The sequence below is a fragment of the Stenella coeruleoalba genome (genome assembly GCF_951394435.1).
Source record: "Stenella coeruleoalba genome assembly, chromosome: 16".
Lineage (NCBI taxonomy): Eukaryota > Metazoa > Chordata > Mammalia > Artiodactyla > Delphinidae > Stenella > Stenella coeruleoalba.
The window spans coordinates 27,886,745-27,911,321 of NC_137162.1; the positions used below are offsets into that span (position 1 = coordinate 27,886,745).

The 24,577-nt window shown below is 48.0% G+C and overlaps 1 protein-coding gene and 1 long non-coding RNA gene across 2 annotated transcripts in view; one reads left to right on the top strand and one right to left on the bottom strand.

Moving 5' to 3' along the window:
• The window catches only part of LOC307175105, a 67,751-nt gene that overhangs the window by 42,634 nt on the left and 540 nt on the right, over positions 1 to 24,577 (top strand). The gene's annotated exons all lie outside the window — the stretch shown is intronic.
• On the bottom strand, positions 7,811 to 23,289 carry SCD (stearoyl-CoA desaturase). Its single transcript, XM_079900646.1, has 6 exons — positions 22,794 to 23,289; positions 21,988 to 22,270; positions 18,013 to 18,143; positions 16,835 to 17,040; positions 15,130 to 15,362; positions 7,811 to 11,801 (listed from the first exon to the last, which is right to left on the bottom strand). Exons 1-6 carry the CDS (start codon positions 22,818 to 22,820, stop codon positions 11,602 to 11,604), a joined length of 1,080 nt encoding a protein of 359 aa, XP_079756772.1. The 5' UTR covers positions 22,821 to 23,289; the 3' UTR covers positions 7,811 to 11,601.

The following is a 24,577-nucleotide window of genomic DNA, read 5'->3' on the forward strand; positions in this document are numbered from 1 at the left end:
TCAAAATGCCCATCAACGGATAATGGACAAAGAAGATATAGCATATATATACAAAGGAATATTACTCAGACATAAAAAAGAATGAAATTCTGCCATTTGCAGTAACATGGATGGACCTAGAGAAGAATATGCTTAGTGAAATAAGTCAGACAGAGAAATACAAACACTGTATGATATCACTTATGTGTAATCTAAAAAATAATACTAATGAATTATTAGAAACAGACTCACAGGTATAGAAAACAGACTAGTGGTTAGCAAAGGGGAAAGGGAAGAGGAGAGTGGAAAATTAGGTATGGGGTTAAGAGACACCAACTACTATGTATAAAACAGATAAACAACAAGGATATATTGTGTAGCACAGGGAATTACAGCCATTATCTTATAATAATTTTTTAAATAATTTGATTTATTTTATTTTTATTTATTTTTGGCTGTGTTGGGACTTCGCTGCTCCACACAGGCTTTTTCTAGTTGCAGCGAGCAGGGGCTACTCTTCATTGTGGTGCGCAGGCTTCTCATTGAGGTGTCTTCTTTTGTTGTGGAGCATGGGCTGTAGGCGTGCAGGCTTCAGTAGTTGTGGCACATGGGCTTAGTTGCTCTGTGGCATGAGGGATCTTCCCGGACCAGGGCTTGAACCTGTGTCCCCTGCATTGGCAGGTGGACTCTCAACCACTGAGCCACCAGGAAGCCCTATAATTACTTTCAATGGAGTATAATCTGTAAAAATACTGACTCACTATGCTGTACCTCTGAAACTAATGTAATATTGTAAATCAACCATACTTCAATAGAACATCATCACCATCATCATAAATTTCTACCAGAGCCCTAGTTAGAAATGCAATTAGTGGTTAACAACCAGATATGATCATTTTAAGCTCATCTAGTCCAGGTCATAAAAATAGCTTAAATAGATGTGCTCAAAACCATGAAGAGATGGGATATAGCTAGACAGTCATCAAAGAGACAAGGTGGACATCCATTCCACAGACTGAAAATTACAAAATTTAACCTCTGTCACCATTGGAAAGGGCTTTCATGTACTCAAAATCGTAGAGTCTTAAAACTAGGTGGAACCTAAGAGGTAATCTCATCCATTACCATGCCCCATACAGGACCCTCCTCACAGCATCTCCAGAGGTTGGATGAATGGTGAGGAGTGGCTAACCCCTCTCAAGACCTTGTAACAGCTGTCCTTGTGTCTCATTTTTCTTATGGGGTCCCCATACATATGCAATTAAATTTGATTTTCTCCTGTTAATATGTCTCATGTCAATTTAATTCTTAGACAAACAGAAGAACCTAGAAAGGGAAGAGGAAAAAGTTTTTCCTTCCTCAGCATTATTCTTTCTTTCTCCACTGATGGAGCCCTTCTTGTGTCCCAGGCACTATGACATTTAATTCCCAGAATAACCCTATGAAGTAGATACCATCAACAGCCACCCCTCCTTTTTTAAGGCATTATGGGTTGAGGATTTTTGGTAATCGTATACAGCTGTGTAACTACCACCCCAATTGTGATATAGAACAGTTCCCTCACACTAAATTTTCCCTCATGCCCTTTTGCAGTCACATATGTAATTTTTAAAAATAATTTTGTACATACTATTTTTTAATCTGAATGTTTCTCTTAACAAGATGTATTAAACATCTTTTGATGGTAATTAATATAGTTTTACAAGATAATCTTAATGTCTGCACAGCAGTCCATTAAATGAATGTTTCATAATTTATTTAACCAATGTCCTTTTTTCAGATATCTATTTTTTACAACATCCTGCTCCCTCTTCCTGGAAATTAACTTGTTACTTGTCTTATATTAGTCTAGTTTGCTTGTTTTTTTCATATCTCATACTTAGTCTAGGTTTTGCTAGATTTGCTAACTCTGTGTCCTCTTTAAGGAGGACACAGTTAAGTGTTGGTACATCCCAAGATTCTGTTGCTGAATCTTCTTACTCTGTAATCCTTTCCCAGGTGATCAATTTTCTCCCTAATTTTGAAACCGTGCACCTCATATTGGGACTTGAACCCATGTTCCGGGACTCAAACCCAGCCAAAGCCCACAATCTTCCGACTGAGATCACACACCTGGTTTCAGGACTAAAGGAAGCTCAGGTTCTTGATATCTCATCACAGAAAGAATTCAGTGAGAGACAAAGTGATAGGTAAGAAGTGGATTTATTTAGAGAGAAGCACACTCCACAGAGTGTGGGCCATCTCAGAAGGTGAGAAAGGCACCAGGGTACTGGGGTTGTCAGTTTTTATAGGGGTGGGTAATTTCATAGCCTAATGAGTGAGAGGAGTGTTCCAACTATTTGGGGGGGAAGGGACGGGGATTTCCAGAAATTGCGCCACTGCCCACTTTTTGATCCTTATGGATCTTTGGAACTGTCAGGGCGCCTGTGGGTGTGTCATTTAGCTTGCTGATGTGTTACAGTGAGTGTATACTGAGGCTCAAGGTTTAGTGGAAGTCGACTTGTCCAACATCTTGGACCAATTTGGTTTTAATCAATTTATGTCATGTCCTCGGGGGTATGTTATTCTTTCAAAGGTTATGCCCTGCTCCCTTCCCTCCTGTTTCAGTTTCACTATAAACCTTTTGGATCTCATCTTTATCGCTCTTCTAAACACCAAGATTCTTTTTTTTTTTTTTTTTTTTTGCGGTATGCGGGCCTCTCACCGTTGTGGCCTGTCCCGTTGCGGAGCTCCGGACGCGCAGGCTCAGCGGCCATGGCTCACGGGCCCAGCCGCTCCGTGGCATGTGGGATCTTCCCGCACCGGGGCACGAACCCGTGTCCCCTGCATCGGCAGGCGGACTCTTAACCACTGCGCCACCAGGGAAGCCCTGCTTCTATTTTTAAAAAACTATTTCAGTTAGTGCAGGTGCTTCCCTTCTAGTCACACAGGAGTGAAACCTCAAAGTCATTTCTGACTCCTCTCCCCGCTCATCTCACATATCCAATCAATTAAGTGCTAGTGATTTGACTCCAAAATACCTCTCAACCCGTGCCCTTCCTTTCCATTTGACGGTTACTATCCTAGTTTTCTGGTCTCATGACCTCCTAACTGATCTTCCAGCCATAACCTCGTCCTTCTTTGATCTGCTCCTTATGTCAACGTTCTGAAACATCAGAGTTAACTTTTCTGAAAGACGGAGGTTATTTTCCTCTCCCGCTTCAAAATAACTGACGGCTCCCTAGCGATCACAAAAGCAAGTCTGAACTCTCCAGGCAGGCTTTCAAGGCTTCTCTCCACGTTGCGCTCGCACTCACCCACTCCTCCTGCAGGCTCCTGTTACCTCAGCCCTGACCGCTCTGAACACATTCCTGCTTCTGCTCTACCCTGTGACTATCCAGTCTTTAGTCTGTTTTGCTGATTCTTTGCTCGCTGCCTCTTACATGACAGGTGTTTGCTCTATTGCAGATGAGAATAAAAATTAGCTCTGCCTACTGGCCTGTCGTGGTCAGCAAGGTCTCGCACTGCCTCAAAGTCAATCATGGATTAAGAGCCCATATTGATAATCCTGAGTTAGGGAGGGGCTGGCAGTGAGGGAGGAGAAAGTCTCTCTACATTTTTTCGCAGCAGAGAAGCACTGGATTCTGTGTTGGGAAGGAAAGCACAGTGTTCTCCATTCCTATGTAAAACTCTCCAAGAATTCTATAGTGCAGATGTCTTCCCAGGTGAATGGTATTTCAGTATTTTCCCCATTTCAGTGAATGGCAAACTGAGGGCTAGCAGTCGGGCTCTGAGCTCTGAGGCAGGCTCCCCTCCCCAAAAAGGGCGGCAGTCGTCCTGTGATTCAAAGAGAGAGAGGCTATAAGGATAGCACGTCCTGATTGGCGCAGACTGAGTCAGACAAGCTTGGGGGCTGCTGATTGGCTCCGGGTTGATCAGGCGCTGTTGGGCTGTTGTAAATGTAAATAGCTCTGTGACCGGCAGTAACCCCGATGAGAGCGGGTGGAGAGGGAGGCTCTTCCTCTCCATTCACGTCTGCGCCCTGACAGGCCCAGACAGGCAGGCCCTTTAGCAGGGGGGCTGGGCAGGACAAGGCTAGGGCTTGTATCTTCGGAGATCTTAAGCTTGAGCTGAGAGTTAAAACACTCGCCTGCAGGTCTGAGCCAGGGCTGGCAGCTTCCACACAGAGCTGCTTCCTTTCCGCTCTCAGCTTTGACTGTTTAAGACAGGTTAATGGAATGTTCTGTGTGGGGACGGAGGTGTTGGAGGGCGCTAGGAGGGTTGTTTTATGGGGTAACATAAATGGCTGTGGTGGTGTGCCACAGGGAGATGGAAGCCTGCCCTCCTCTGTTTCCTGGTCACAGAATCCTGTTTGTTGAAAAGGCAAGAGCAGAGGGAGAGCATAAGGCCAGAGGGGATCCTGCTGCCCAGGTTTGTGCGTTGATCGTCTTTCTACTAGAGGTGCAGCTTCTCCTCCCCTCTACTCCAGAGGAAAGGGAAGTCTGTTGGGACAGGCTTTCTTGGAAGTAGGGAGCAGGAAAGGAACAAATGTGTACATGTTAAGAATAAAGGGTGAGGACTGCCTTGGTGGCGTCGTGGTTAAGAATCCTCCTGCCAATGCAGGGGACACGGGTTCGAGACCTGGTCTGGGAAGATGCTATACGCCGCAGAGCAACTAAGCCTGTGCACCACAGCTACTGAGCCTGCGCTCTAGAACCCGCAAGCCACAACTACTGAGCCGCATGCCACAACTACTGAAGCCCGAGTGCCTAGAGCCCATGCCACTGCAATGAGAAGCCCACCCACCACAACGAAGAGTAGCCCCCGCTCACCGCAATTAAAGAAAGCTCGCGCGCAGCAACGAAGACCCAACGCGGCCAAAATAATATAATAAATAAATTTATTTAAAAAAATTTTTTAGAAAAAGAATAAAGGGTGACCCTCACACATTGCTGGTGGGGAATGCTGCAGCCACTGTGGAAAACAGTTTGGTGGTTCCACAAAGAGTTAAATGTGGAATTGCCGTATAACCTAGCAATTCCACTCTTAGGTATAAACCCAAATGAATTGAAAACAGGTACTCAACTACTTAATACACAAGTGTTCATAGCAACACTATTCCAATAGTCAAAAGGTGGAAGCAACTCAAATATTCATCAACGATGAATAGAGAGAAACCAGTTGTGATATATTTATGCAATGGTATATTATTTGGCAATAAAAAGAAATGATGTAGTGATACATGCTACAGGGTGGATGACCCTTGAAAGCATTATGCTGCGAGGAGGAAGCCAGACACAGAAGGTCACGTATTGCAGGATTCCATTTATATGAAATATCCTGAATAGGTAGATCCGTAGAGACAGAAAGCGGACTGGTGGTTGCCAGGGCCTGGCGGGAGCGGGGAGTTGGCGAGTGGCTGTGGAACAAGTACAAAGTCTTCTTTTGGGGTGATAGAAAGTTTTCGGAACTGGATAGAGGTGGCGATTGCACAACGTTGTAAATGGACTAAAATGTCACCAGATTGTTCACTTTAAAATGGCTAATTTTATGGTATGTGAATTTTACTTAAAACATATGTATATGAAACAAACAAATACAAAGACCGAAGGGTGAGTCCTTACTGCTGTTCAGAATTCTCTGAGGATCCCGACTGTGGTGAGGAGCAATCTGCCCTTTCACTTTCCCTTTCCTCTGGTTGGTCACAAAGTTCTAAAGCCTGGCCTGACCCTGGCTGCTCCCTGCTCCTACGGGAGAGGGCCAGCAGGAGAGGGCCCCTCGGGCCCCTCGAGACAATCCTAGCTTGGAAGCAGAAGCGCCGCGTGAGTCAGCACAGCAGACACTTGGGCTTTGTGAGCTCTCTGTGGCCTGGGTGCAGCAGGCAGGGCAGGCCTGGGCGGGGGAGGGGCAGGCCCGGGTCCCGAAAAGGGGAAGGCTGTGCCTCTAGCAACCCCAGTATAGAATCTCAGCTGCTTGGAACCTGCAATTAAGGCCTGTGGCATTTGCCCCAGAGTCAGCATGCAAGAATCAGCACCGTGCCTGCGGCTTAGTAAGTTACTATAGGTCACAGAATGCAACCCCACTCCCTGTGACACTTCACACAGTTTGTCGCAGAGACAGAATTCACAAGACATGAGATCTTTCAATAATTTTATCAAGCACTGATTGTTCAGGTGCAGGAGACATTTCTAAGAGAAGATGCCCTTAAGGATTTCAAAACAACGTGACAGTAGGGTGGAGTATGGTTTGCGTCGGTATAGAGGAAATGTCAGCTATGCTTCTATGGTCTGAGAGCTTAAAACTCATGGGTGGTTGAATGTTACAACAGGTCACGAGGGGAGTGAGTGGGTTCTTCTGGATCAGAGGATGTGTCTGCAATTTGACTGAATAAATTAAGCTCCCTGCCGTTGCAGCCAGGCTTTGCCTCTGAGTATAAGTGAATATCACTGGGCATCTACTGGCATATAGGAGACTTATGCACTCCGGGTTTATCTAATTTGTCATCTACTTCACACCCATACGGAGAGCAGTTAATGAGCAAAGTTCTGGAGCTGGATCACAGCATCGTGGCTCACTCCCTCACAGTGTATTTTCTCTCCCAGTGAATTCAGTTCCCTCATCAGTAAAACTGGGGTAATAATAGCATCTGCTTTCCATACAGTGAGATAATGCACTGTGCAGCACTCACCACAGCGCCTGGCTATTGTGCATGTTATCACTGCGTCCACGGGTCTGGTGGACTCAGAAGTTGGATTTCCTGCATCAGAAGGTTGTGGGGGTTCTGTTGATGCCTGGCCTCGATCCCTCTATCTAATGTAGAACACGGTACATATATGGATTTTTCCAAGCAATCTGGTATCGCAAGTGTATCAGGTAGACTTGCTATGGTTTACAGCAGCTGTCCTTTCTCATGTGGCTGGTGGCTTTGTCTCCAAAGACAAAGGAGAGACTTGGAAGGAACAGTGCAATTATAGAACAACAGAAAAAATGGTCCAACCTGAACATTTTAAACAAAATAGAGGGAAAGGGGTGGAAGGCCAGATATTAAGCACGTGCCACCGTCAACCTATTAAGGTCTGGCAAGGCCTCAATGAATATAGACTTGGTGTTGGATGCTCAGAATCACTCTGAGAGAGTCTTGCTGCTTGTCCAAGGTGAGGGTAACCTCACATTAGAAAGTGAGGGGGGCTGGTTCTGTGGAATGCTTAGAAGCCCAGGCATTGTCCAGGTGGCTTCTGTTGAAAAACGGAACTTCTTCAAACTGTAAAAAGTCCTTCTCTTTTCCACCTGAAGATTCTCAGATAAGGTAGTAAAAGCTAAAGCCTTTTCCACTTAATGATCATGAAGCCCTCTCTACCCCAAGAATTTACAAGGCTTCCCTGGGATTGTTTTTCCTGTCTTCCTGCTGTTGTTAATCAGCATTTTCAGGAAGCTACTCTATTAGCGGGAGGGACTACATTTCAGAGGAATGACCTGGATGGCCCAGCCTGGGTTGCCAGGCACAGGACTGCTTTCCAGAGTGCCTCCTGCTGCTCCCTTCCTCTCTTAGCATCTCTGTTTTGGGTCCATGTGACCATGGGACACACAGGAGTCCTGACATTTCCCCAGGCCCAAAGTGCCAGCTGGTGTTAATGTGTTAGATCTCATGGCAGCAGACTACTGGCTTCCTGTTGCTAAGGCTGAGTTTAACCTAAAGTTACCCCTAGGGAGGGCAGGAGGGCAGGGCGAGTTACTGGGATATGAGTCAACCATTGTGGCTTCTTGTACGTCTTTTTTACTCTTAAAGATGTAGGAACAGGACATAAATAGGGTGGTGAATAAATCCCAAGAGACTGAATCACAGCCAAAAAAACTCTCAAACACAGGGCAATCAGATTCACTTCACTTTTATTAGGAACAAACACAATCTCAGATCAGTACAACTAGCTTCAGAGTTGATATTAATAGAAATTATTCCAAAATTATTCTTAGGTCACAAATAACTACTATCCCACATAAAAAGGGAAAAATCCCACCCAATCAAGGAAAAGGTATCCTGTGTATGTTTCCATGGCAACGAGTTTATGCATTCTCAGATTTTTGTCTGGCTAGTTATCCACCACTTATCTAATGGGTTTATTCAATCTCTCAGAGAGAACCATATAGATCCATGATAGCATCCAGGACACGTGGTTCATGGTGGACACAGTTCACGGTGGATACTGCTACTATAAAAATACTCAGGACTTAAGAGAATTCCTTTGCTGAAGGATCCCAAAATGCTTTATAAAAAGCATTAGTCACGCCTCAAAACTGCCCTTTGAGGTAGGTCAGTATTATTATCTCATTTTAACAGAAGGAAAACCGAGGCACATTATAGTTAAATGACTTGCCCAGGGTCACACAGCAAGTCTGTGGCACAGTGGTAGGAGAGGCCCTGGCCTTAACCACCCGTGTAACCTTGACATCGTGCTTTCTTTAACTTTTCACGCTGACCCATTTGAGCTACACTTACAGAGAATACACTCAGGATACTAGCTAACTAGGAGAAAAAGTTTCCATTTTAAATGCTACAACCATCTTTTAATATTAAAAAAAATTATAAGTCAAATACATTCAAATTCCTTCCACCCTCCATCATATGTGGGCAATTAATAAAAACAGCCCTAAGGAAAGTTTCCAAAACAAAGTCCAGAAGGGAATCCTGCAAACAGCTATACTGATAATTCTCCAGCCAGGCCCCCTTTTCTACTAGCCACTTCTGCAGGCTCTCAGGTGCAAAAGAACTCCACAGAGGGAGCAGGGAGGAAGCAGAGCAGGCTCAGATGCAACACTGATTAAAAAAGATGTAAGGCACCCAGATAAGTTGTCAGCACGCCCACAAAGCAAGGCCTGTTAGAAACTGGACCCCATCCAGCCTGTGTAGGGTCATGGTATAGATCAGGTCCATCGAACACAATTAGAATAGAAAGATAAAAGTTGGTTTTGATCATCAGGTGTAAAGCAGGCCTCTGATGACCTGTGGAATTAAAACTACCCCACAGGCATTTCCAAGGGGTAGGTACTTGGGTCAGTGGATCTAAACTACAGTGATCTTCCATTAGATTTTTTTTCTACTGAGAGGAACAGCTCAAAAGACAAGGATGCCTTTAGTCCAGCCCAACCCCTGTGGCCTCCATCTATTCAATTAATACAGAAAGAAATGCTCTCCTCCCTTCCATCCTTGGGGCTCAACAGTGGACAGAGCATTTGGTACTGTACATTTCCAATCTTAACAGAGTAAAGCCAGGCTTCTGCATTGACGACTGAGGTTACAGGGACAGGAGTGGCCCAAGGTTCTCAGACACTGATGTTTCTTCAGAACTCCTCTATACTATTGTCTGCCCTAGGCTGCGTTGTAGGGAATGCTGGTTAGTTTGCTGAACAGAGACACTGTTCAACAAAGTTCATGGCGTCTCACATCCCAAGTCTCGGCCAAAGCTTTGCTGTATACCCTGGCTCCAGGGGCCGGGGCCTCCTTTGGAGTGAGGCACTTTGGAACTTGCCTTTGCTTCTTGTGCTTCCCAGTGAAGACTTGGCTCCTCCTACTTCTGCAAGCCTTGCACTGTCAGCTGGGAGCACTGACTCAGGCTGGGCAGGCTTACTGAGTAAGCAGGAGGCATCCAGCATCCTCTCTGGTTCTGACCAGACACTGGAGGCTAAAAACAAACGCTCTTTTGCTCCATGGCTGGCTCACTGGCACAACATGAGCATGTGGCTTGGCTGTGCCTCATGAGAGAGAATGCCTGTGCCCAGGATGTCTCCAGCGGGGTTTGCTAGCCTTGTCTTGAGTCATCAGTGTGGTGGGGAAGCACAAGGGTGTAGGTGGAGACTCTGGAGGCCAAGTGAAAGTGGCAGCTCGTTCAACTTTATAAAGAGAAACAGTGGTTCAGCTACCCTGAGCATACTGTCTGTAGGAGAGGGAGCTGCCTGGACCACAGTAGCCATCACTGCCTCTGAATACACACAAAGGAGGCTTGCCTATCCAGAGAAAGAAGAAAACATTGGGGAGGAGATAGAACTGGCAGGAGAAAATGGACAGACAGGGCAGAGCCAGGAATCCATAGTCAGGGTAGTTAAGAGATTCCTACCCCACCCCCCAAGCAGTCCTATACTTTAGGCTAGAAGTTAACAGAGAAGGAAGAGTGAAAGGGTTCAACGCTGTGGGGAGAAGCCTTCTAGTTCTTTCTCAGTCCAAGGAGAAATTGAAATTAATGAAATGAACCCAACATCTAACTTGTTTGTATAACCAGCTTCCATATTAGGACACCCAATAACTTACTCAGTAACCTTCCAAATCCCCCAGCAATGTGTTCTCAGAGCCCTTCTTTTGTAATGTTCCCTCTTAGGAACTGCCTACAGACCGTGCCCCTCAACCTCTCCATCTCCTGTCCAGCAGCGAGAGGAAAGGAGACAACCCGCCTAATTCTTCCTCTTCTTCAAGCCCCACTCTCCTTCGGAGGGAGATACTCTAAAAGGATTATTTTAATATTCCAAGCAAAGCACCCATGGACATACAGCTCTATGTTTGACCCAACTCCACCTCCGAAAATCCTTTCTTTTTTGGGAGGCAGCTATGCTCACCACTGTACCACCAACACATCTCTTGGATGTCTCAAAATGCTGAAGCCACCTTATTACTATGAGGGGAGCTGACCAATATACCAAAGATGGCACAGCAGAAAGGTGAAAGAATTTTGACGATTCCATGAGCTGCTGGAATCATCAATTCTGGAAACAACCAACCCTCAAGATTTCTTGTTATCTGGAATAAGAAATCTTCCTGTCCTGAAAGAAAGAAAAAAAATCCTTCCCCGGCAGAGACCACTTTTACCATAAACTAAATGCTGCTTCTTTATCCTCAGCCTAAAGTAGATTGGGACATTGAGATTTGCCTTTGAGTTCTAGCATTGCCGAGCTCCACGGCCATTCCCCAGTCAGTCAGGAGAGAAAGGAAGCATGCTGGGTGGTGGGCAGGCAGCTGGGTGTCAGATCACAGCAGGAGCTTCCTGCCTTGTTTCCCACTTCAACTCATCCTTACTTATCAATCATATCATGCATGCTAACTCTCTCCTCTGACAATTTACCTGCTTTCAAAGCTTTGTGCCAATAAAGTTATTTTTCCATTTCATATAGCAAAAGCCTAAGCTGAAGCTAACTGGGGGCCTTCCCAGAAGATTTTGTCATCTCTCTAGCTTGAGCCACCCACCTTAAAGCTCAGGACAGCTCAAGGAAAGGGTTATCTGGGGCAAAGACCACTAGTTTTGGACCCTAGAAAGGTTGTCTAGGCTTTGGAAGCTGGAAACCCACCAATGACTGACCAGCTGCTTGCCTGGGGGGCATTGAGGGGGAAGAGAAAGGAAGGTGATAGGAACAAAACAAAGGGAAGGATAATGGGACTAGAAGAGAAAGAAGAAAAGAAAAGAAATAAGAACATGAGCTTAGCATCATAAAGGCAGAGTTGTTGGCTTTCAATTTTAAAAGAAAATTTAAAAGAATACTGTACTGGAATGGGTTAACGTCATCATCTTTAGCATCCTGGTAGCATTATTCAGTAGTTAATAAACAGAACATTAAACCTCTGCCCAGCTGGCTTTTGGAAAAGGAAACCGAGGGACCCCAAATTCAGCCACTCTTGTAGCTTTCATCTCCAGTTCTTTTAATCCTGGCCAAGACGGCAGCCTTGGATACTTTCTTTCGGTCATAAGCCAGACCGATGGCAGCCATGCAATCGATGAAGAACGTGGTAAAGTTGATGTGCCAGCGGTATTCACTGGCAGAGTAGTCATAGGGAAAGGAGTGGTGGTAGTTGTGGAAGCCCTCACCTGGAACAAAGCAGAGAAGAGTTATGGGGCTACACTGGATTGCTGGCTTCTTGATCTTGGCACTCTGGTTCCCTGGCGGAGTACCTCAAACGTAGTAGAAACCTGCCGCTGTTGAATGAATGAATGGACGAATCCAGTCTTTTAAACTCTGAACCCAACAGATTCCCTCAGAGGCATCTTAAGAAATGACTGGGGAGACCCTGGTCACCATGGCTCTCTGGGAGCCTTTGTGGGAGGAGGACGGGCAGTTTCTGAGAGGATAAGATGATTTGAGAGAAACTTCTATCACTGGGAGTGGATTTTAGACTGGAAAATTCCAGAGCTTCACTAAATATTGGTATGAGACCCTAAAGGCTCTGTGTGTATGTGCATGTGTTAGGGTGGGGAGAGGAGAGAGTCCAGAATGAAGAACCTTTGCTGTGTTTCTTACAAAGGTGAGCAAAGGAGTACACCTTTCCCCACTGCATGGGTACTCTCTCCAAGGGTGGAAGGTACCAACAGAATTGGGCAGCAACAATCAAGTCAGAAGAAAGAAGGCCCAGCCCATGGGCCCAAGTTCCTCAGCCTCCACTGGTTCAGAGTAGACTGCTCTGGCTTCTAATTCTTTGAGCTTTGACCCTGGTGTGTGGGTGAAGCTGATAAAACAGAAGCTCTCTGAGGGAATAAGAATCAAAAGGCTTAGGTAGTCCCTCTAAGATACTGAGATGAGCAGTTCACTTTGCTGGATAGAGGAAAATCAAAGAGATTCTGGATTCAGGATAATTTCTGTAATGCATCAAGCTGTGGAAACTCCACAGACAGAGAGTTCTCTAATCCGCGGCAGGATCTTCTTTCTGAACCTCATTCAACAATAACAATACCGACCCTTATGAGGCTGGGGTAAAGCTGGGTAAAGAAGAGCTAATAGGGACTTCCCTGGTGGCGCAGTGGTTAAGAATCCGCCTGCCAATGCAGGGGACACGGGTTCAAGCCCTGGTCGGGGAAGATCCCACATGCCACGGAGCAACTAAGCCCGTGCATCACAACTACTGAGCCTGCGCTCTAGAGCCCCTGAGCCACAACCACTGAAGCCCGCGTGCCACAACTACTGAAGCCCAGGCACCTAGAGCCCGCGCTCCTCCGCAACAAGAGAAGCCACCACAATGAGAAGCCTGCAACGAAGAATAGCCCCCGCTCGCCGCAACTAGAGAAAGCCCGCGCGCAGCGACGAAGACCCAACACAGCCAAAAATAAATTAAAAAAAAAAAAAGAATAGCTAGTAAAAGAGTGTGCTGAGCCCTTTGAAAATGAAAGAGCCCCAGTAGGGTAATAATGGCATTAATAACCAAAAAGGAAGGAAGTCCTGCGATGGGAAAGACACCATCCAGGGCATCACCTCAAGGTACGTCCTTTCTCTGACTATCCACAGTGCGGATCATCAGTTTATCCAGTGTGAAGTGAGTAGGAGGGTAGGAAAACCCCAAGGCTAAAGGTACTGATGGAGGATTACTAATTTCCATAAACGACTTTGCAGCTAGGCTCTGTATAAGCACTAGCCAGGCCCACACATCAGATTTAAACTGAATCAGACACACGCACGTTGCCAAGGGAGGAAAAAAAGAGGAGGAAGGTCAGTGGGCGAAAAAAGGACGAGACTTTGCAACTGGGGCAGCAAGATACAGCCCGAGAGAGGCTCAAGGGGTGAGGCCAGCTTTAGCAGAGAGAAGATGAGCATGTGACCGCGGGGGAGGTAATTCAAGAAGAAAAAGATTAGAACGGCAGGGCAGCAGGCTACTGGAGAACAAAGGGTGAGGTGATAAGCGGGGAGAGCAGGTATGGAGGAATGATAAGAGACAAAGTAAGCTCCTGGCAGCCACTTTGAATGGGTGGTCATAGAGGCTGGGGCTGGGGAAGACAGATCTGTTTGCAGGACAGGACCGATCTCATTCCAGAAACTTCCATAACGTTCATTAATTTTCTATGAAAATAGCCTGTATGATTGATTTCAAACATGGTTCAGAGTAAGAACATGGACAACAGTACAAGGTGTCCGAAAGGAGGGGGAAGGTGCATGAAAGTTAAAAAGAGATGAAAAAATGTCTTTAGTGCAGATAGTAAAAAAAGATGGTCAGGGTTGAGAATATAAAGGAAAGTTTTAAAGAGAACAAAACGAGGGCTAGGCCATGGCGTACGTAAATGTGTGGAGCAGGGAGGTTGCCTCGATATGCTGAGTGACCAACAGCACTGATGACTGGTGTGGAAGAGGCCATGGGGTCTGCCTAAGGAAATCTAATTCCAGGCCTTAGTCAAGGTCTATATTTAGTTGAAAAGAGTGACGGACAAAAAAAAAAAAAACAATGGAGACAGATTGTAGAACCCTGTTGTCTTAGACTCTGGCTATTGGAACTGGAATGGTATAAATAAATTCTTGAATAGTCAGCATTAGATCAGTGAGCAGGTACTTGTGATCAAACTAACTGCTTTACTGGGAGTTCCCTAAGCCACGTTGAGGGGAGGGAGTGTTCCCAGCACAGAAGAGGAGCAGAAGAGAGAAAAATAAAGGACAAGAGATGAGAATGGTAGGTGGTGATAAAGGGCCACCAACAGTTGCTTTGATGTCCTTCATACTGGCATCACCAAGCAATAAGGCGTGAAATACACTTCAAGTATGGCCTCTCTGAAAATAGCAAGGTGACAGAAGAGAAGCTTATTGAATTAAATGACAACTATTTGTTCTACATGTTGTATAGCACGTCTAAATAGAAAACACTAGGCTTACAGCCACCCAGATCAGAGATGACTGGAACCAGGGCAGCCCAAAGGGGATCATCATGCATAGCATTTGGGGATTGTGCTGGAACCTGGAATCAAAGGCATTGTTATTTTTCACCCTTTTCTCATTTATTTATTTAGTTTTGGCTGTGTTGGGTCTTCGTTGCTGTGTGTGGGCTTTCTCTAGTTGCGGCGAGCAGGGGGCTACTCTTTGTTGCAGCGCACAGGCTTCTCATTGCAGTGGCTTCTCTTGTTGCGGAGCACGGCCTCTAGGTGCGCGGGCTCAGTAGTTGTGGCACACGTGCTTAGTTGCTCCGTGGCATGTGGGATCTTCCCCGACCAGGGCTCTAACCCGTGTCCTCTGCATTGGCAGGCGAGTTCTTAACTACTGCGCCACCAGGGAAGTCCCTCACCCTGTTCTCTTTACATGGGACTTGCTGCTTAATTCTCAAGGATTTTTAATATTGCCCCTTAGTTTTATAGTGTAAAGACAGAGAGGGGTCATAAAACAGGTGAATCTGGTTTTTCTGGCTCCTAGCCTAATACTGTAAGCTGCAGACCACTAGATGTGACTTACCTACAGCTCCCAGTGAAACCAGGAGATTCTCTCGGGGGTTAATGGTCTTGTCATAAGGGCGGTATCCATACAGGTGGGCAGCACTGTTCACCAGCCAGGTGGCATTGAGCACAACGGCATAACGCAAGAAGGTGGCGACTAACAGGCTGTGTGGAAAAGTTTCACCCCAGCAGTACCAGGGCACGAGTGTGGGCAGGATGAAGCACATCAACAGGACAGCGGGTTTGTAGTACCTACATTGAGAGATGACACGCCCGGTCAGTGGAGAGAGGACTCTGAGACCTACCTGATTTTCTATTCTCACACGGTTGGGCTGTCTCTTTCTTTCTACATTGTGAGCACAATGTGGCAGGAAACAGAGCAAGAGGGAGTGGGGTGGGAAATCTTCTGAGAATGTTGTGTTATTATCATACTTCTTAGATGAGGTAATGAGGGGTTAAATGACTTTTCTAGGGTCACACCACCAGGAACTGGTGGAGCAAGGATTGGAATGCTTTGTCTCCTGACTCTAAATCCATTGCTCTCTCGCTACAGCATAATACCACTTTGGTAAAACAGGTGGGGTCCGAGTTACAGACTGAGTTCTCCTTCCCGGGTTTTTCCATTCTGCCTTTGGGCTTCCTTTCTCTTTATCAGTGCTCTTGGCAGAATCTATGTTTAGTATCTTGCCTCCATCTCCTGCTAGCCAGGAATCCTTCTCATCCTTCCTCTTCTTTTCCCTCAGAGAGGCACTCCAAATGTCCTAGATGCCTGCAGGTCTGTCCCTCTGGAGGCCCTGTCCCATTCTTCATTCTCCCAAATGTACAGCAGGCCATTGACATTCCAAGGGAGCTGGTTTCCTACACCCCTTCAGCAGTCAAGTCTGATCCTCTTGTATCATTAATAACCCCTGCTTCCAACTCCTCTCCACTCCTACCACCACTTCCCTGCACGGATCCCCACTACCTCCCCACCTGTGGCCCTGCTTCCCACCTCTTTAGCTCAAGGCCTTCTTTCACCTATCCCCAGAGTGACCTTTCTAAAGCACACCTCCAACCATGCCACATTCCGGCTCAAAAGACTTTTCATGGTTTCCTATTGCCTGGGTTAAAGTAAACCTCATCTGCTTTTAATACTCCACAAGAATGGCATCGGTTTCCCTTTCTAGCCTTATTTCCTACCACACCCTGCACTTCAAAGGACTCTGTTGCTGGAACACACTTCAGCTCATTCTTTCTGTTTGCACTGTCCCCCCCACTCCCCACCTGTGAAAATCTCTATCCGTCAGTGGATTCCAAAGCTACTTTCTTCATAAGCCCTTCCCTGATGTTCCCCACTCTGCAACCTCCCTCCCCTTTGTGCCTCTCCTGGGTATGGAAAATATTTTGCCATGTATCATAGGTATTTGGACACTTGGCTTATCCCTCCACTCCCCAATAAGCTATGAACTCCTTGAAGGTAAGGACCATGACACATTCAGCTTTGTATCCATGACCATCCTAGGTCAACAAACATTTGTTGAATTTAATTGGTTTAGATAGCTCAGAGAGAAAGAAACAACAACAGTCTATGGCTATGGGCCTGTGGGCTATTAACAATTAGGGTTTTAAATTATAATTTGGGATATGGAAACCCAGTAAATTTCTCAGTTCATGTTGACAAGTCCTAGGAGAAAAAAGTGGGTCACCAAGTGCCAGGTCCCCAACTCCATCATCATGTCACTCACCTCCTCTGGAACACCAACAGCTTCTCAGCTTTTAGGTCAGATAAGTTTAGCAAACCACCCTTCTCTTTGACTTCTGGGTGTTTGCGCACAAGCAGCCAACCCACGTGAGAGAAGAAAAAGCCACGTCGGGAATTGTGGGGATCAGCATGTGTTTCCGAAAACTTGTGGTGGGCACGGTGATCTCGGGCCCATTCGTAAACGTCATTCTGGAGGAACAGAGAAGAGGAATGAAGGCCTGAGGAGAGACACCCTCTCAGGGGAGTTCCAATGGCTGGGGAGTCTTTTGCCCCAACGGGACGACGTGGGGAGGCTTCAAGGCATTAAGTGTTATGGCAGAGATGATTATGTAACCGTGGGATATTGCCATGGAGAAGGGGATTAATTGGGTTTCCTTGTTTTTTCCTCTTACTCCAAGCTAAGCCTTGCACTACATGCTATCCTTTACCCGCTGCTACTGCTTAATAACTATGAGTTCCCTTTCTCCAATTCCCTTCATTCTATCTCTGCTATAAACTTCCTGCTTAAACAAACCTCAATACTTGACTTAGGCAGCCTGGTAGCCCAACATAGGACCATAGCGTTGGACCTAAACCCTCCGTGACACAATTTCCCCATCTGTGAAATGGGGATAACAATAGCAGCTACCGCCTAAGATCGTTGTGAGGGTTTAATGAGGTAATCTATGACAAGTGCTTAGAATAGTGCCAGGCATATCGTTAGCTCTATAAAAGTGTATCATCTTCTTACCTGAAAACAACAGAGTTCATGAATCTGTGAAACATTAACTTCAGCCTCATTGTGGTGGAATCCTAAGACATTAAAGTAGTGAATGTCTTGTTCAATGTCTGCCAGGGAAACCAGGGTCAGTTCCTGCCTTCAGTTCCTGCCTTATGCACTTATGAAGGACCACAGTGGCCAGACTTTGTGATAACAGAGGATCAAAAATGACCCTATACACTGAGAGTATTTCCTTTTTATCTCCTACTTCCCTTTTCCAGTCACTCAGAAGTAAACTTATGTTTTATGGACTTCAGGACTGAACTCAAACTTGACTATAAGGAGAAAGTGAAGTGGCTGTCCAGGTGCTGCTCCTCTCCAGGCACTGATCGCCTCCATTCTGCCCCCAGATCGTCAATAAAGAGTGAGGAAAAAAATGCTGAGCACAGTTGGCTTCTCACCTGGAATGCCATCGTGTTGGCGATGATCAGGAAGAGGCGCAGGGGCAGCCGAGCTTTGTAACTTCGGTGACTCCACAGGCGATGGGCTCCTGCTGTGACGCCCAGGGCACTAATCAGATAGTAGAAAAACGCTGCCAGGAGAAGACAGGGCAGGGAGTCATTAATCTGGAAAAGCATTCACATGATGTTCTCGTCAGGTCAGAGTCTGTGTGTTCTTTAGCCTCCCAGTGAGGATCTGCTTTTTCCTGAACTCCAGGGATACCTTGATCTCTTAGGCTCCTTTGATTTTATCACTTGAAAAATACCATCACCTCTCATCCTCTCAACCTAGGAGCTGGAATAAGCTTAGGAGTCCCAGGAACTTCAGAAAGGCAGGACAGAGAAGAGGGCTCTCACCCCCCAGCCACTTGGCATTCTCACTCGTGAAGGACAGTCTCCCAGATCGCATCTCCTCTGACCTTCTGCTAACCTTCTCCAAGGTTTGAAGGAAGGACCGCAGACTACTCCTGCAGCGCTTAAGACATATAAGCAAGGATAGTATTAAATTATTTAACAGACAGTATGGTCTGGGCACTGACCAATTCAAGGGTCCCTGGGTTCTAGGGGACATTAAGGGGGCTCAGAACTAGGGCTATTTACCAGCTGGTACGAAAGCATTGCAATCTTTTTGCAGGTGGTGTGGCCATAGAAGGGGAAAATTCGCCCTGCATGTAAGTCATAGCTGTACAGCGTCTTAAGCTTCGCCAAGGATTTTATATTCTCCAATTCACTGGATACCCTGAATGGGGTTTAATATCCTCACTTTGCAGTTGAAGAAATAGAAGCTCAGAGAAGTTAAGTGTTTATCTATCGTCACATGGCAAGTCAGAAATGGAGCCAAGATTTGAAACTAGATTTTCTGTCAATAAGCAGTTTATGTTCGGAAGTCTGGCACAAGGATGTGTACCATCCACCTCCCCAAGATAGGCACAAGGTTCCTGTGTCTCGCCTTTGCCGTGTCCTTCTGCCAGCCCACACTCCCTCTGGCAAGGCTAATTCTAGATAATAGCGGCACGGACTCAAAGCTGTGGGTGGAGCACCCCAATGCTGTCCTGCCTCACCTTCCTGGAGGCCTGCAGGCTCCGGGGGTGCCAGACAGAGTCTCTAACTGGGAGGCGGGTTTCTTGGCATACCTACCTTCCTCTGTTCAGTAACTCTAGGAGGCAGGGGCTGAGGCCTTGGTAGAGCAGTGACTGTTGACAATGTTTCATTCCTAGGGAAGCAGCTAGAAACAATGGATCCTCAGTGGCCACTGAACTTAGTTGCAGTTGGAGACACCACACATTGTAACAAATTGTCCTGTGTTCTTCTTCAGCCATAGATACCAGTTTCCTAAACAAGCTCCTCCCACCCCACCCATCTTCCTCTACCCTATCGTATTCCTCCGACAGGACGGGGAGGAGAGCCATGGAGCTAGAGTCTGTCCCAGTGAGAGTTCTACCCACAGTCCCTCTGGGCTAAATTAAGGCCCCCCTATGATTTGCTGGTCTCCGGCCACGTGGTAATATCCTCCCAGATGCAGTATCTTGCCTGCACCTGCACCTGGATAAATGATAGTTGAGCCACAGCCCGCCAATCACTAAGGGTGAAGAAAAATGTCTTTGGGCACAAAAGAAGCACTCAGCTCAGAAGCAAGGAAGTTACTGGGGTTGTTTCATGCCACCGAAGACCCTGGCAAGTTGACTCAGAAAGCACATAAGATCCTTGCATTAACAAAGGAATTGGGAAAAGCACCCAAGCCCTCTGGTGCCTTTTTCTCTAAGGCTTATCTAATAGAAGGCCTTGCGCCAGTTGGAAATTCATTCTCTATTAAAGTCCAAATTGATGGTTAAGCAAAACCTTATAGCTTTAGTCCTAAGAAAGAGACTGGAGAAGTTTTGCCCCATGGCCTCTCAGTGTAGCCAGAGATATCTCTTCAGCCCTTCCCTCAGGGCTCTTCTGAGACACACTCAAAATTGCTCAGTCATGAGAAATGCTGGAATCACAACCATCTGCTAATTTAACACTGTACTTAGGGATAAAACAAGAAAAGGTGAAGCCAAGCTCCTGAACTCAGAAGGACCCTCTGACCCTCCCCCCAACCCCCTTTTATTCCTTAAGAGTTCTGATATCCCCCTACCAAATCGGTCATTCCGTCAGCTAAGCCATCCACCACAGGGCCCAGGGACAGGAGTAAAAACGTCACAACTTATCCAGTCTTCGTGTGACACACTTCTCTGTCCAAAGGCACAGCACACACCCACGGGCAGGGCACCAAAAAGGTAGCAGGCACAGCCCTGGTTTGGGGAGAGCATTCTGCACTGCACTAGCAGCTGAGGAAGACGAGTGAGCAGCAGCGGTCTGGCCAAACTCTGGACTTTACGAGAGGCTTACAGGGAGACCTGAGGCTGGAAGGGGCTTGCAGGTGACTAAACACCTGGTGAAGACTCCTGGTGAAGGGGTAGAAAGAGGGGTCCACAGTCTCCCTGGGGAATCCTTGTCCCTGCTCTTGATTCCTCACTCTGAACTAAAGTTCTGCTGGGTTCTCAGAAGGGCTAGAGAACAGACGTCCCCCTCCCCTCACAAATATAAGAGCCCTTCCTGGTCTGCAGATGAACAGATTTCATCTGCATGTGGCTGGCCCCAGCAATGACACACGTGGAACTTAAGGAGCACTACCTTTCTAATCTCAAAAAAAGTACTGTTGTCTCCAGTGTGTATCTGGAAAAACTGAGAGAGGGGATCTACCCAGTTGCATTTCTCTGTCTGTGGCGCCAAGAGGATTCCCCAAGACAAAGCTCTGCGGACCTCTTTAGTCTAAAAGCACCTTTAGACTAAAGAGGTCCTGGAGGACTCGGCTGAGACCTGCCCACTGGCCCTACATAACTCCCCTCCAAGAGTGCAGCTGTCTGCAAGCGCCGCACACCCCGGACTGCTCTGGAAATCCTACAGTTGCTTCCTGGAGAAGGAGTTCTGGCCCACTCCCCCTCAGAGAGCGGCAATGTGGGTCCCCTGGGTCTTTAGGCTTCCCTGCTCTCCCCTTCCGAAGTCAGACTTACGGTGGCAGAGGTGGAAATGCCCTCAGAGCGCATGTGTGTGTGCAGGGGGCAGGGCCCTGCTGTGTGCCCAAGCCCATGGATTCCTGAAAGAGCTGAGCTAAGGGCAGGGCAGGGATGCACTGGGGACTGTCTCCCTCACTGCAGCAGCCTGAAGGCCAGGGCTGCCCAGGCTCAGGGGGCTGGCGCAGGATGAGTGGGGAATGGGACATGAAACACTTCTTTAACCTTATCTCATTCTAAGAACATTTTGTTGAGTGGCACGTGCAGTCCCCTGGAGACCTACATGGAGTCACAGAGCAGCAAATCTGTGTAACTTGGGTTACTCAGGAGACTTCTTCACCTGTCTATGTGACTAAGGCGCCTGACAGGGCCAAGGGTCAGGGCAAAATAATTTTGTGGATGACCACGCTCTGTTCCTCCCTCTTCTACTAACTCTTCCTGAGTAGCTTCTCTCGCTATCCCATGACTGTGCTCAGCATATACCTTCTAAGGCCACTAGTCTAGTCCCATGTCCCCATGCCTCCCAGGTAGGGACCTTGATTCCTTCGTGGCTGGCAGGGCTGGGACAAGCAGTCAACTAAAGACTTGAAGCAGAAAACCTCTTTCCGGGAAAGCTGACTCTCTGGCACTGTTCTGCTTCCTTCAGAACCTGCGGCCCATGGTCTCAGAGGTCCCTCCCCAACACCCAAATTAAAGGACACCCAGAACTGACACTCCTGCATCCCAAACCCCCTAGGCTCTGTTCCCAGCCCACCCAGCCTCTCAGGACACCAAAGAGAAATGGCTGGGAAAACCTCAGCCTGGAAGGGCTGGAGTTTCTGCTCTATGTAAGATCCTACTTTATTAAGAGGGGAGAGAACCTGGGGTACTGGGTCAGGAGGACAGGGGGAACTCTTACCCCAGAGCAAGGTGTACATTTTGCAGGTGGGGATCCATGTGATCCCATACAGGGCTCCCAAGTGTAGCACAGACATGAGGATGATGTTTCTCCAGACATACTCAAGCTTGGGATTTGGGCCCTCCTTATCCTGGTAGCTTGGGTCATAGATGTCATCTCTTATTTCAGGGCGGATGTCTTCTTCCAAGTATAGGGGAGCCTTCTCCAGCTTCCCCCCTCCATTCTGCAGGAGCCTGGAGGGAGGCGCTGTGATGGTGGTGGTGGTTGTGTAGGAGCTAGAGATCTAGAAGGGAAAGGAAGTGGAGGGTCAGGAGAGAGGAGAGGACACGTGGACGTAGTAGGGGCCACTTCACTCGCTAATCAAGCTGGGAGAAGGGCGGGGTATAGGCACAGACCTGGCCCCAACACCCACGTTACCTGAGGGCAAGGTCTATCCCAGATGGAAGAGAGGGAAGTCCCTAGGAACGGTGCAGAGAGATTGGGGAGGGGGGTGAAACCTCAAGGTGAAAGGGAAATAGGAAAGAGGAGTAAAACACTCGCACCCCAACGAACACACAAAGACAAACCCGCATGCCTACATACGTGAGAGTACCGGCACGACCAGATTTTTCTTTAAGCTTAAAAAACAAAAGTTGGGGACCTAAGTTCCCAAATTACAATCCCCATTCCCAACAAACTGAAGGCAGTACAACTCGCAAAAGATGGCTGTGTGCAGAGATCTCAACTCTCTTCCCCCACCGAGTCACTTAGAAGCCCGACCAGCGCCGGCGAACCCGCGGTCTGGGGGCCATTACTTGGAAGCTCACCTCCTCCTGCAGCAAGTGGGCCGGCATCTGGGCTCTCGGACGCTGGGATCACTTTCCCAGGGCTGAGACTGCGGAGCGGAGTTCGGGGCAGCCCGAACTGAGGGTAGGTTAGTTCCCGAGGCCGCTTTTGGCGCGGCGATCCGCGGCGCTGCGCTCGGAACCCTTTGCTGCACGGTGCGCGTTGGATCGGTGTCCGGACCCGACCTGCTGTGCGTGGATCTCCCCAGGCTGGTGATTTAAAGGCTAAAGCTGGCAGTGGGTGACCGGGTCCCGTATTTCCTCAGACCCTTTTATTCGTTGCCAACAAGGGGCAAAGTAAGCAGAGTTGTCTCACCGTGGGAGATCCGCATGGGCGGGAGAGGGGAGGAGACGCAAAAATTGGATGCTGCAGACACACCGCGGCTTGGCCGCCGCAGCCCCTGCCTCTGGCCCTGCCCCTGGGGAAATTCTAATGGGCTTCTGTAGACTCTGGCGCGTCATTGGCCGAAGGGAATTTGGTGCCACCTCGTCCTGCCGTTGCCATTGGCTCGGCGCAATCTGCTGTTTCCTCTGCCGCGAGCTCCTCACTCCCCCTCCCCTCCCTTTCTCCTTCTAGGCTTCTCTTCCACCGGCCGCTGGGCCTCTGCCCGGCACCCCGCCGCCTAGGAGGCGCTCAGAAGGGTCCTCTCTGGAAGAGGGAGAGGACCCGATCGGGGAACTGGGGAACGGGGGGTGGGTGCCAGCCCAGGACTGGCCCCGGGCACTTCGCGAATGGATGGGCACTGGGGAAGTTTCCCGGGGAGGAGTGGGGAAGCCACACGGGCGACCACTACACACAGCTGCACCCCCGCCTTCCCGCTCGCCGAGACGCGTAGGAGGGGAGACTTGCTTTCAAGCCCGGGGTCGCGGGCCACGGGCCCAGCGAAGCCCCGCCTCTCTCCGTGGCGAGCGCGCAGGCGGTGGGGTGGGGGGGTCGGTCCACGGCGGAACAATGGTTCTGCCCCGCCTACCAGCGGCGCGGCGCTAACCCCGGACTGCTGAACTCGCGGGTCACCAGCCTCGCGCACGCATAGATGCACTGATGTGTAAACCTGCACGTGCGCACGATGTTGAGCCACTGGGCACGCCCAGCAGGGGACGTTCACCGCCAGGCACCAGTGAGCTGTCCCATCCCTGTGCCCACGCCTCCAGAACGTGTGCGGGATGTTTTGGAGATTCTTCAGATTGTCGGGTTGTAGTTTTGGAATTGCCTTCATGGGGAAAGGCAGGAAGCACCAGACATGTGCTTTCACTCAGAAGCAAGAGAAAGTACTTGTAAGTGGAACAAGAATAGCTAACGTGTAGTGAATTATTACTGCAAGACAGCCCACAAGAATCATTTCATTTAATCCTTACTTGTGACCCTGTGAGGGGGGTAGTCCTTTATTCCCTTTTAAAGATGAGAAAACTGAGCTATGGAGAGATTAAATAACTTGTCTATGGTCACAGCAGCCAGTAAGTGATGGAGCTAGGAGTTGAGCCCAGAAATGTAATGATGGAGCCCAAGGTCGTAATCCCTGCTTAAAATCCTTGGTCCCTGAGATGTTCTGACTTCATTTGTCCCTCATGGCCCTGTCTTTTCTGGGCCTGTGGGAGCCTTACCATGCGAGTAAGCTGGGAACCAGGTAGGCAGTGCATTCTCGCAGCCTCTGCCACACCCCTGCCTCCCCAAATACTATCCCAGGATCCTTCCTCTGGGAAGAGGAGAAAGTGAGGAGTTTTGTGCCAAGCACTAACTTCTCAGGAAGAGAGGCACCCAGGTGCCT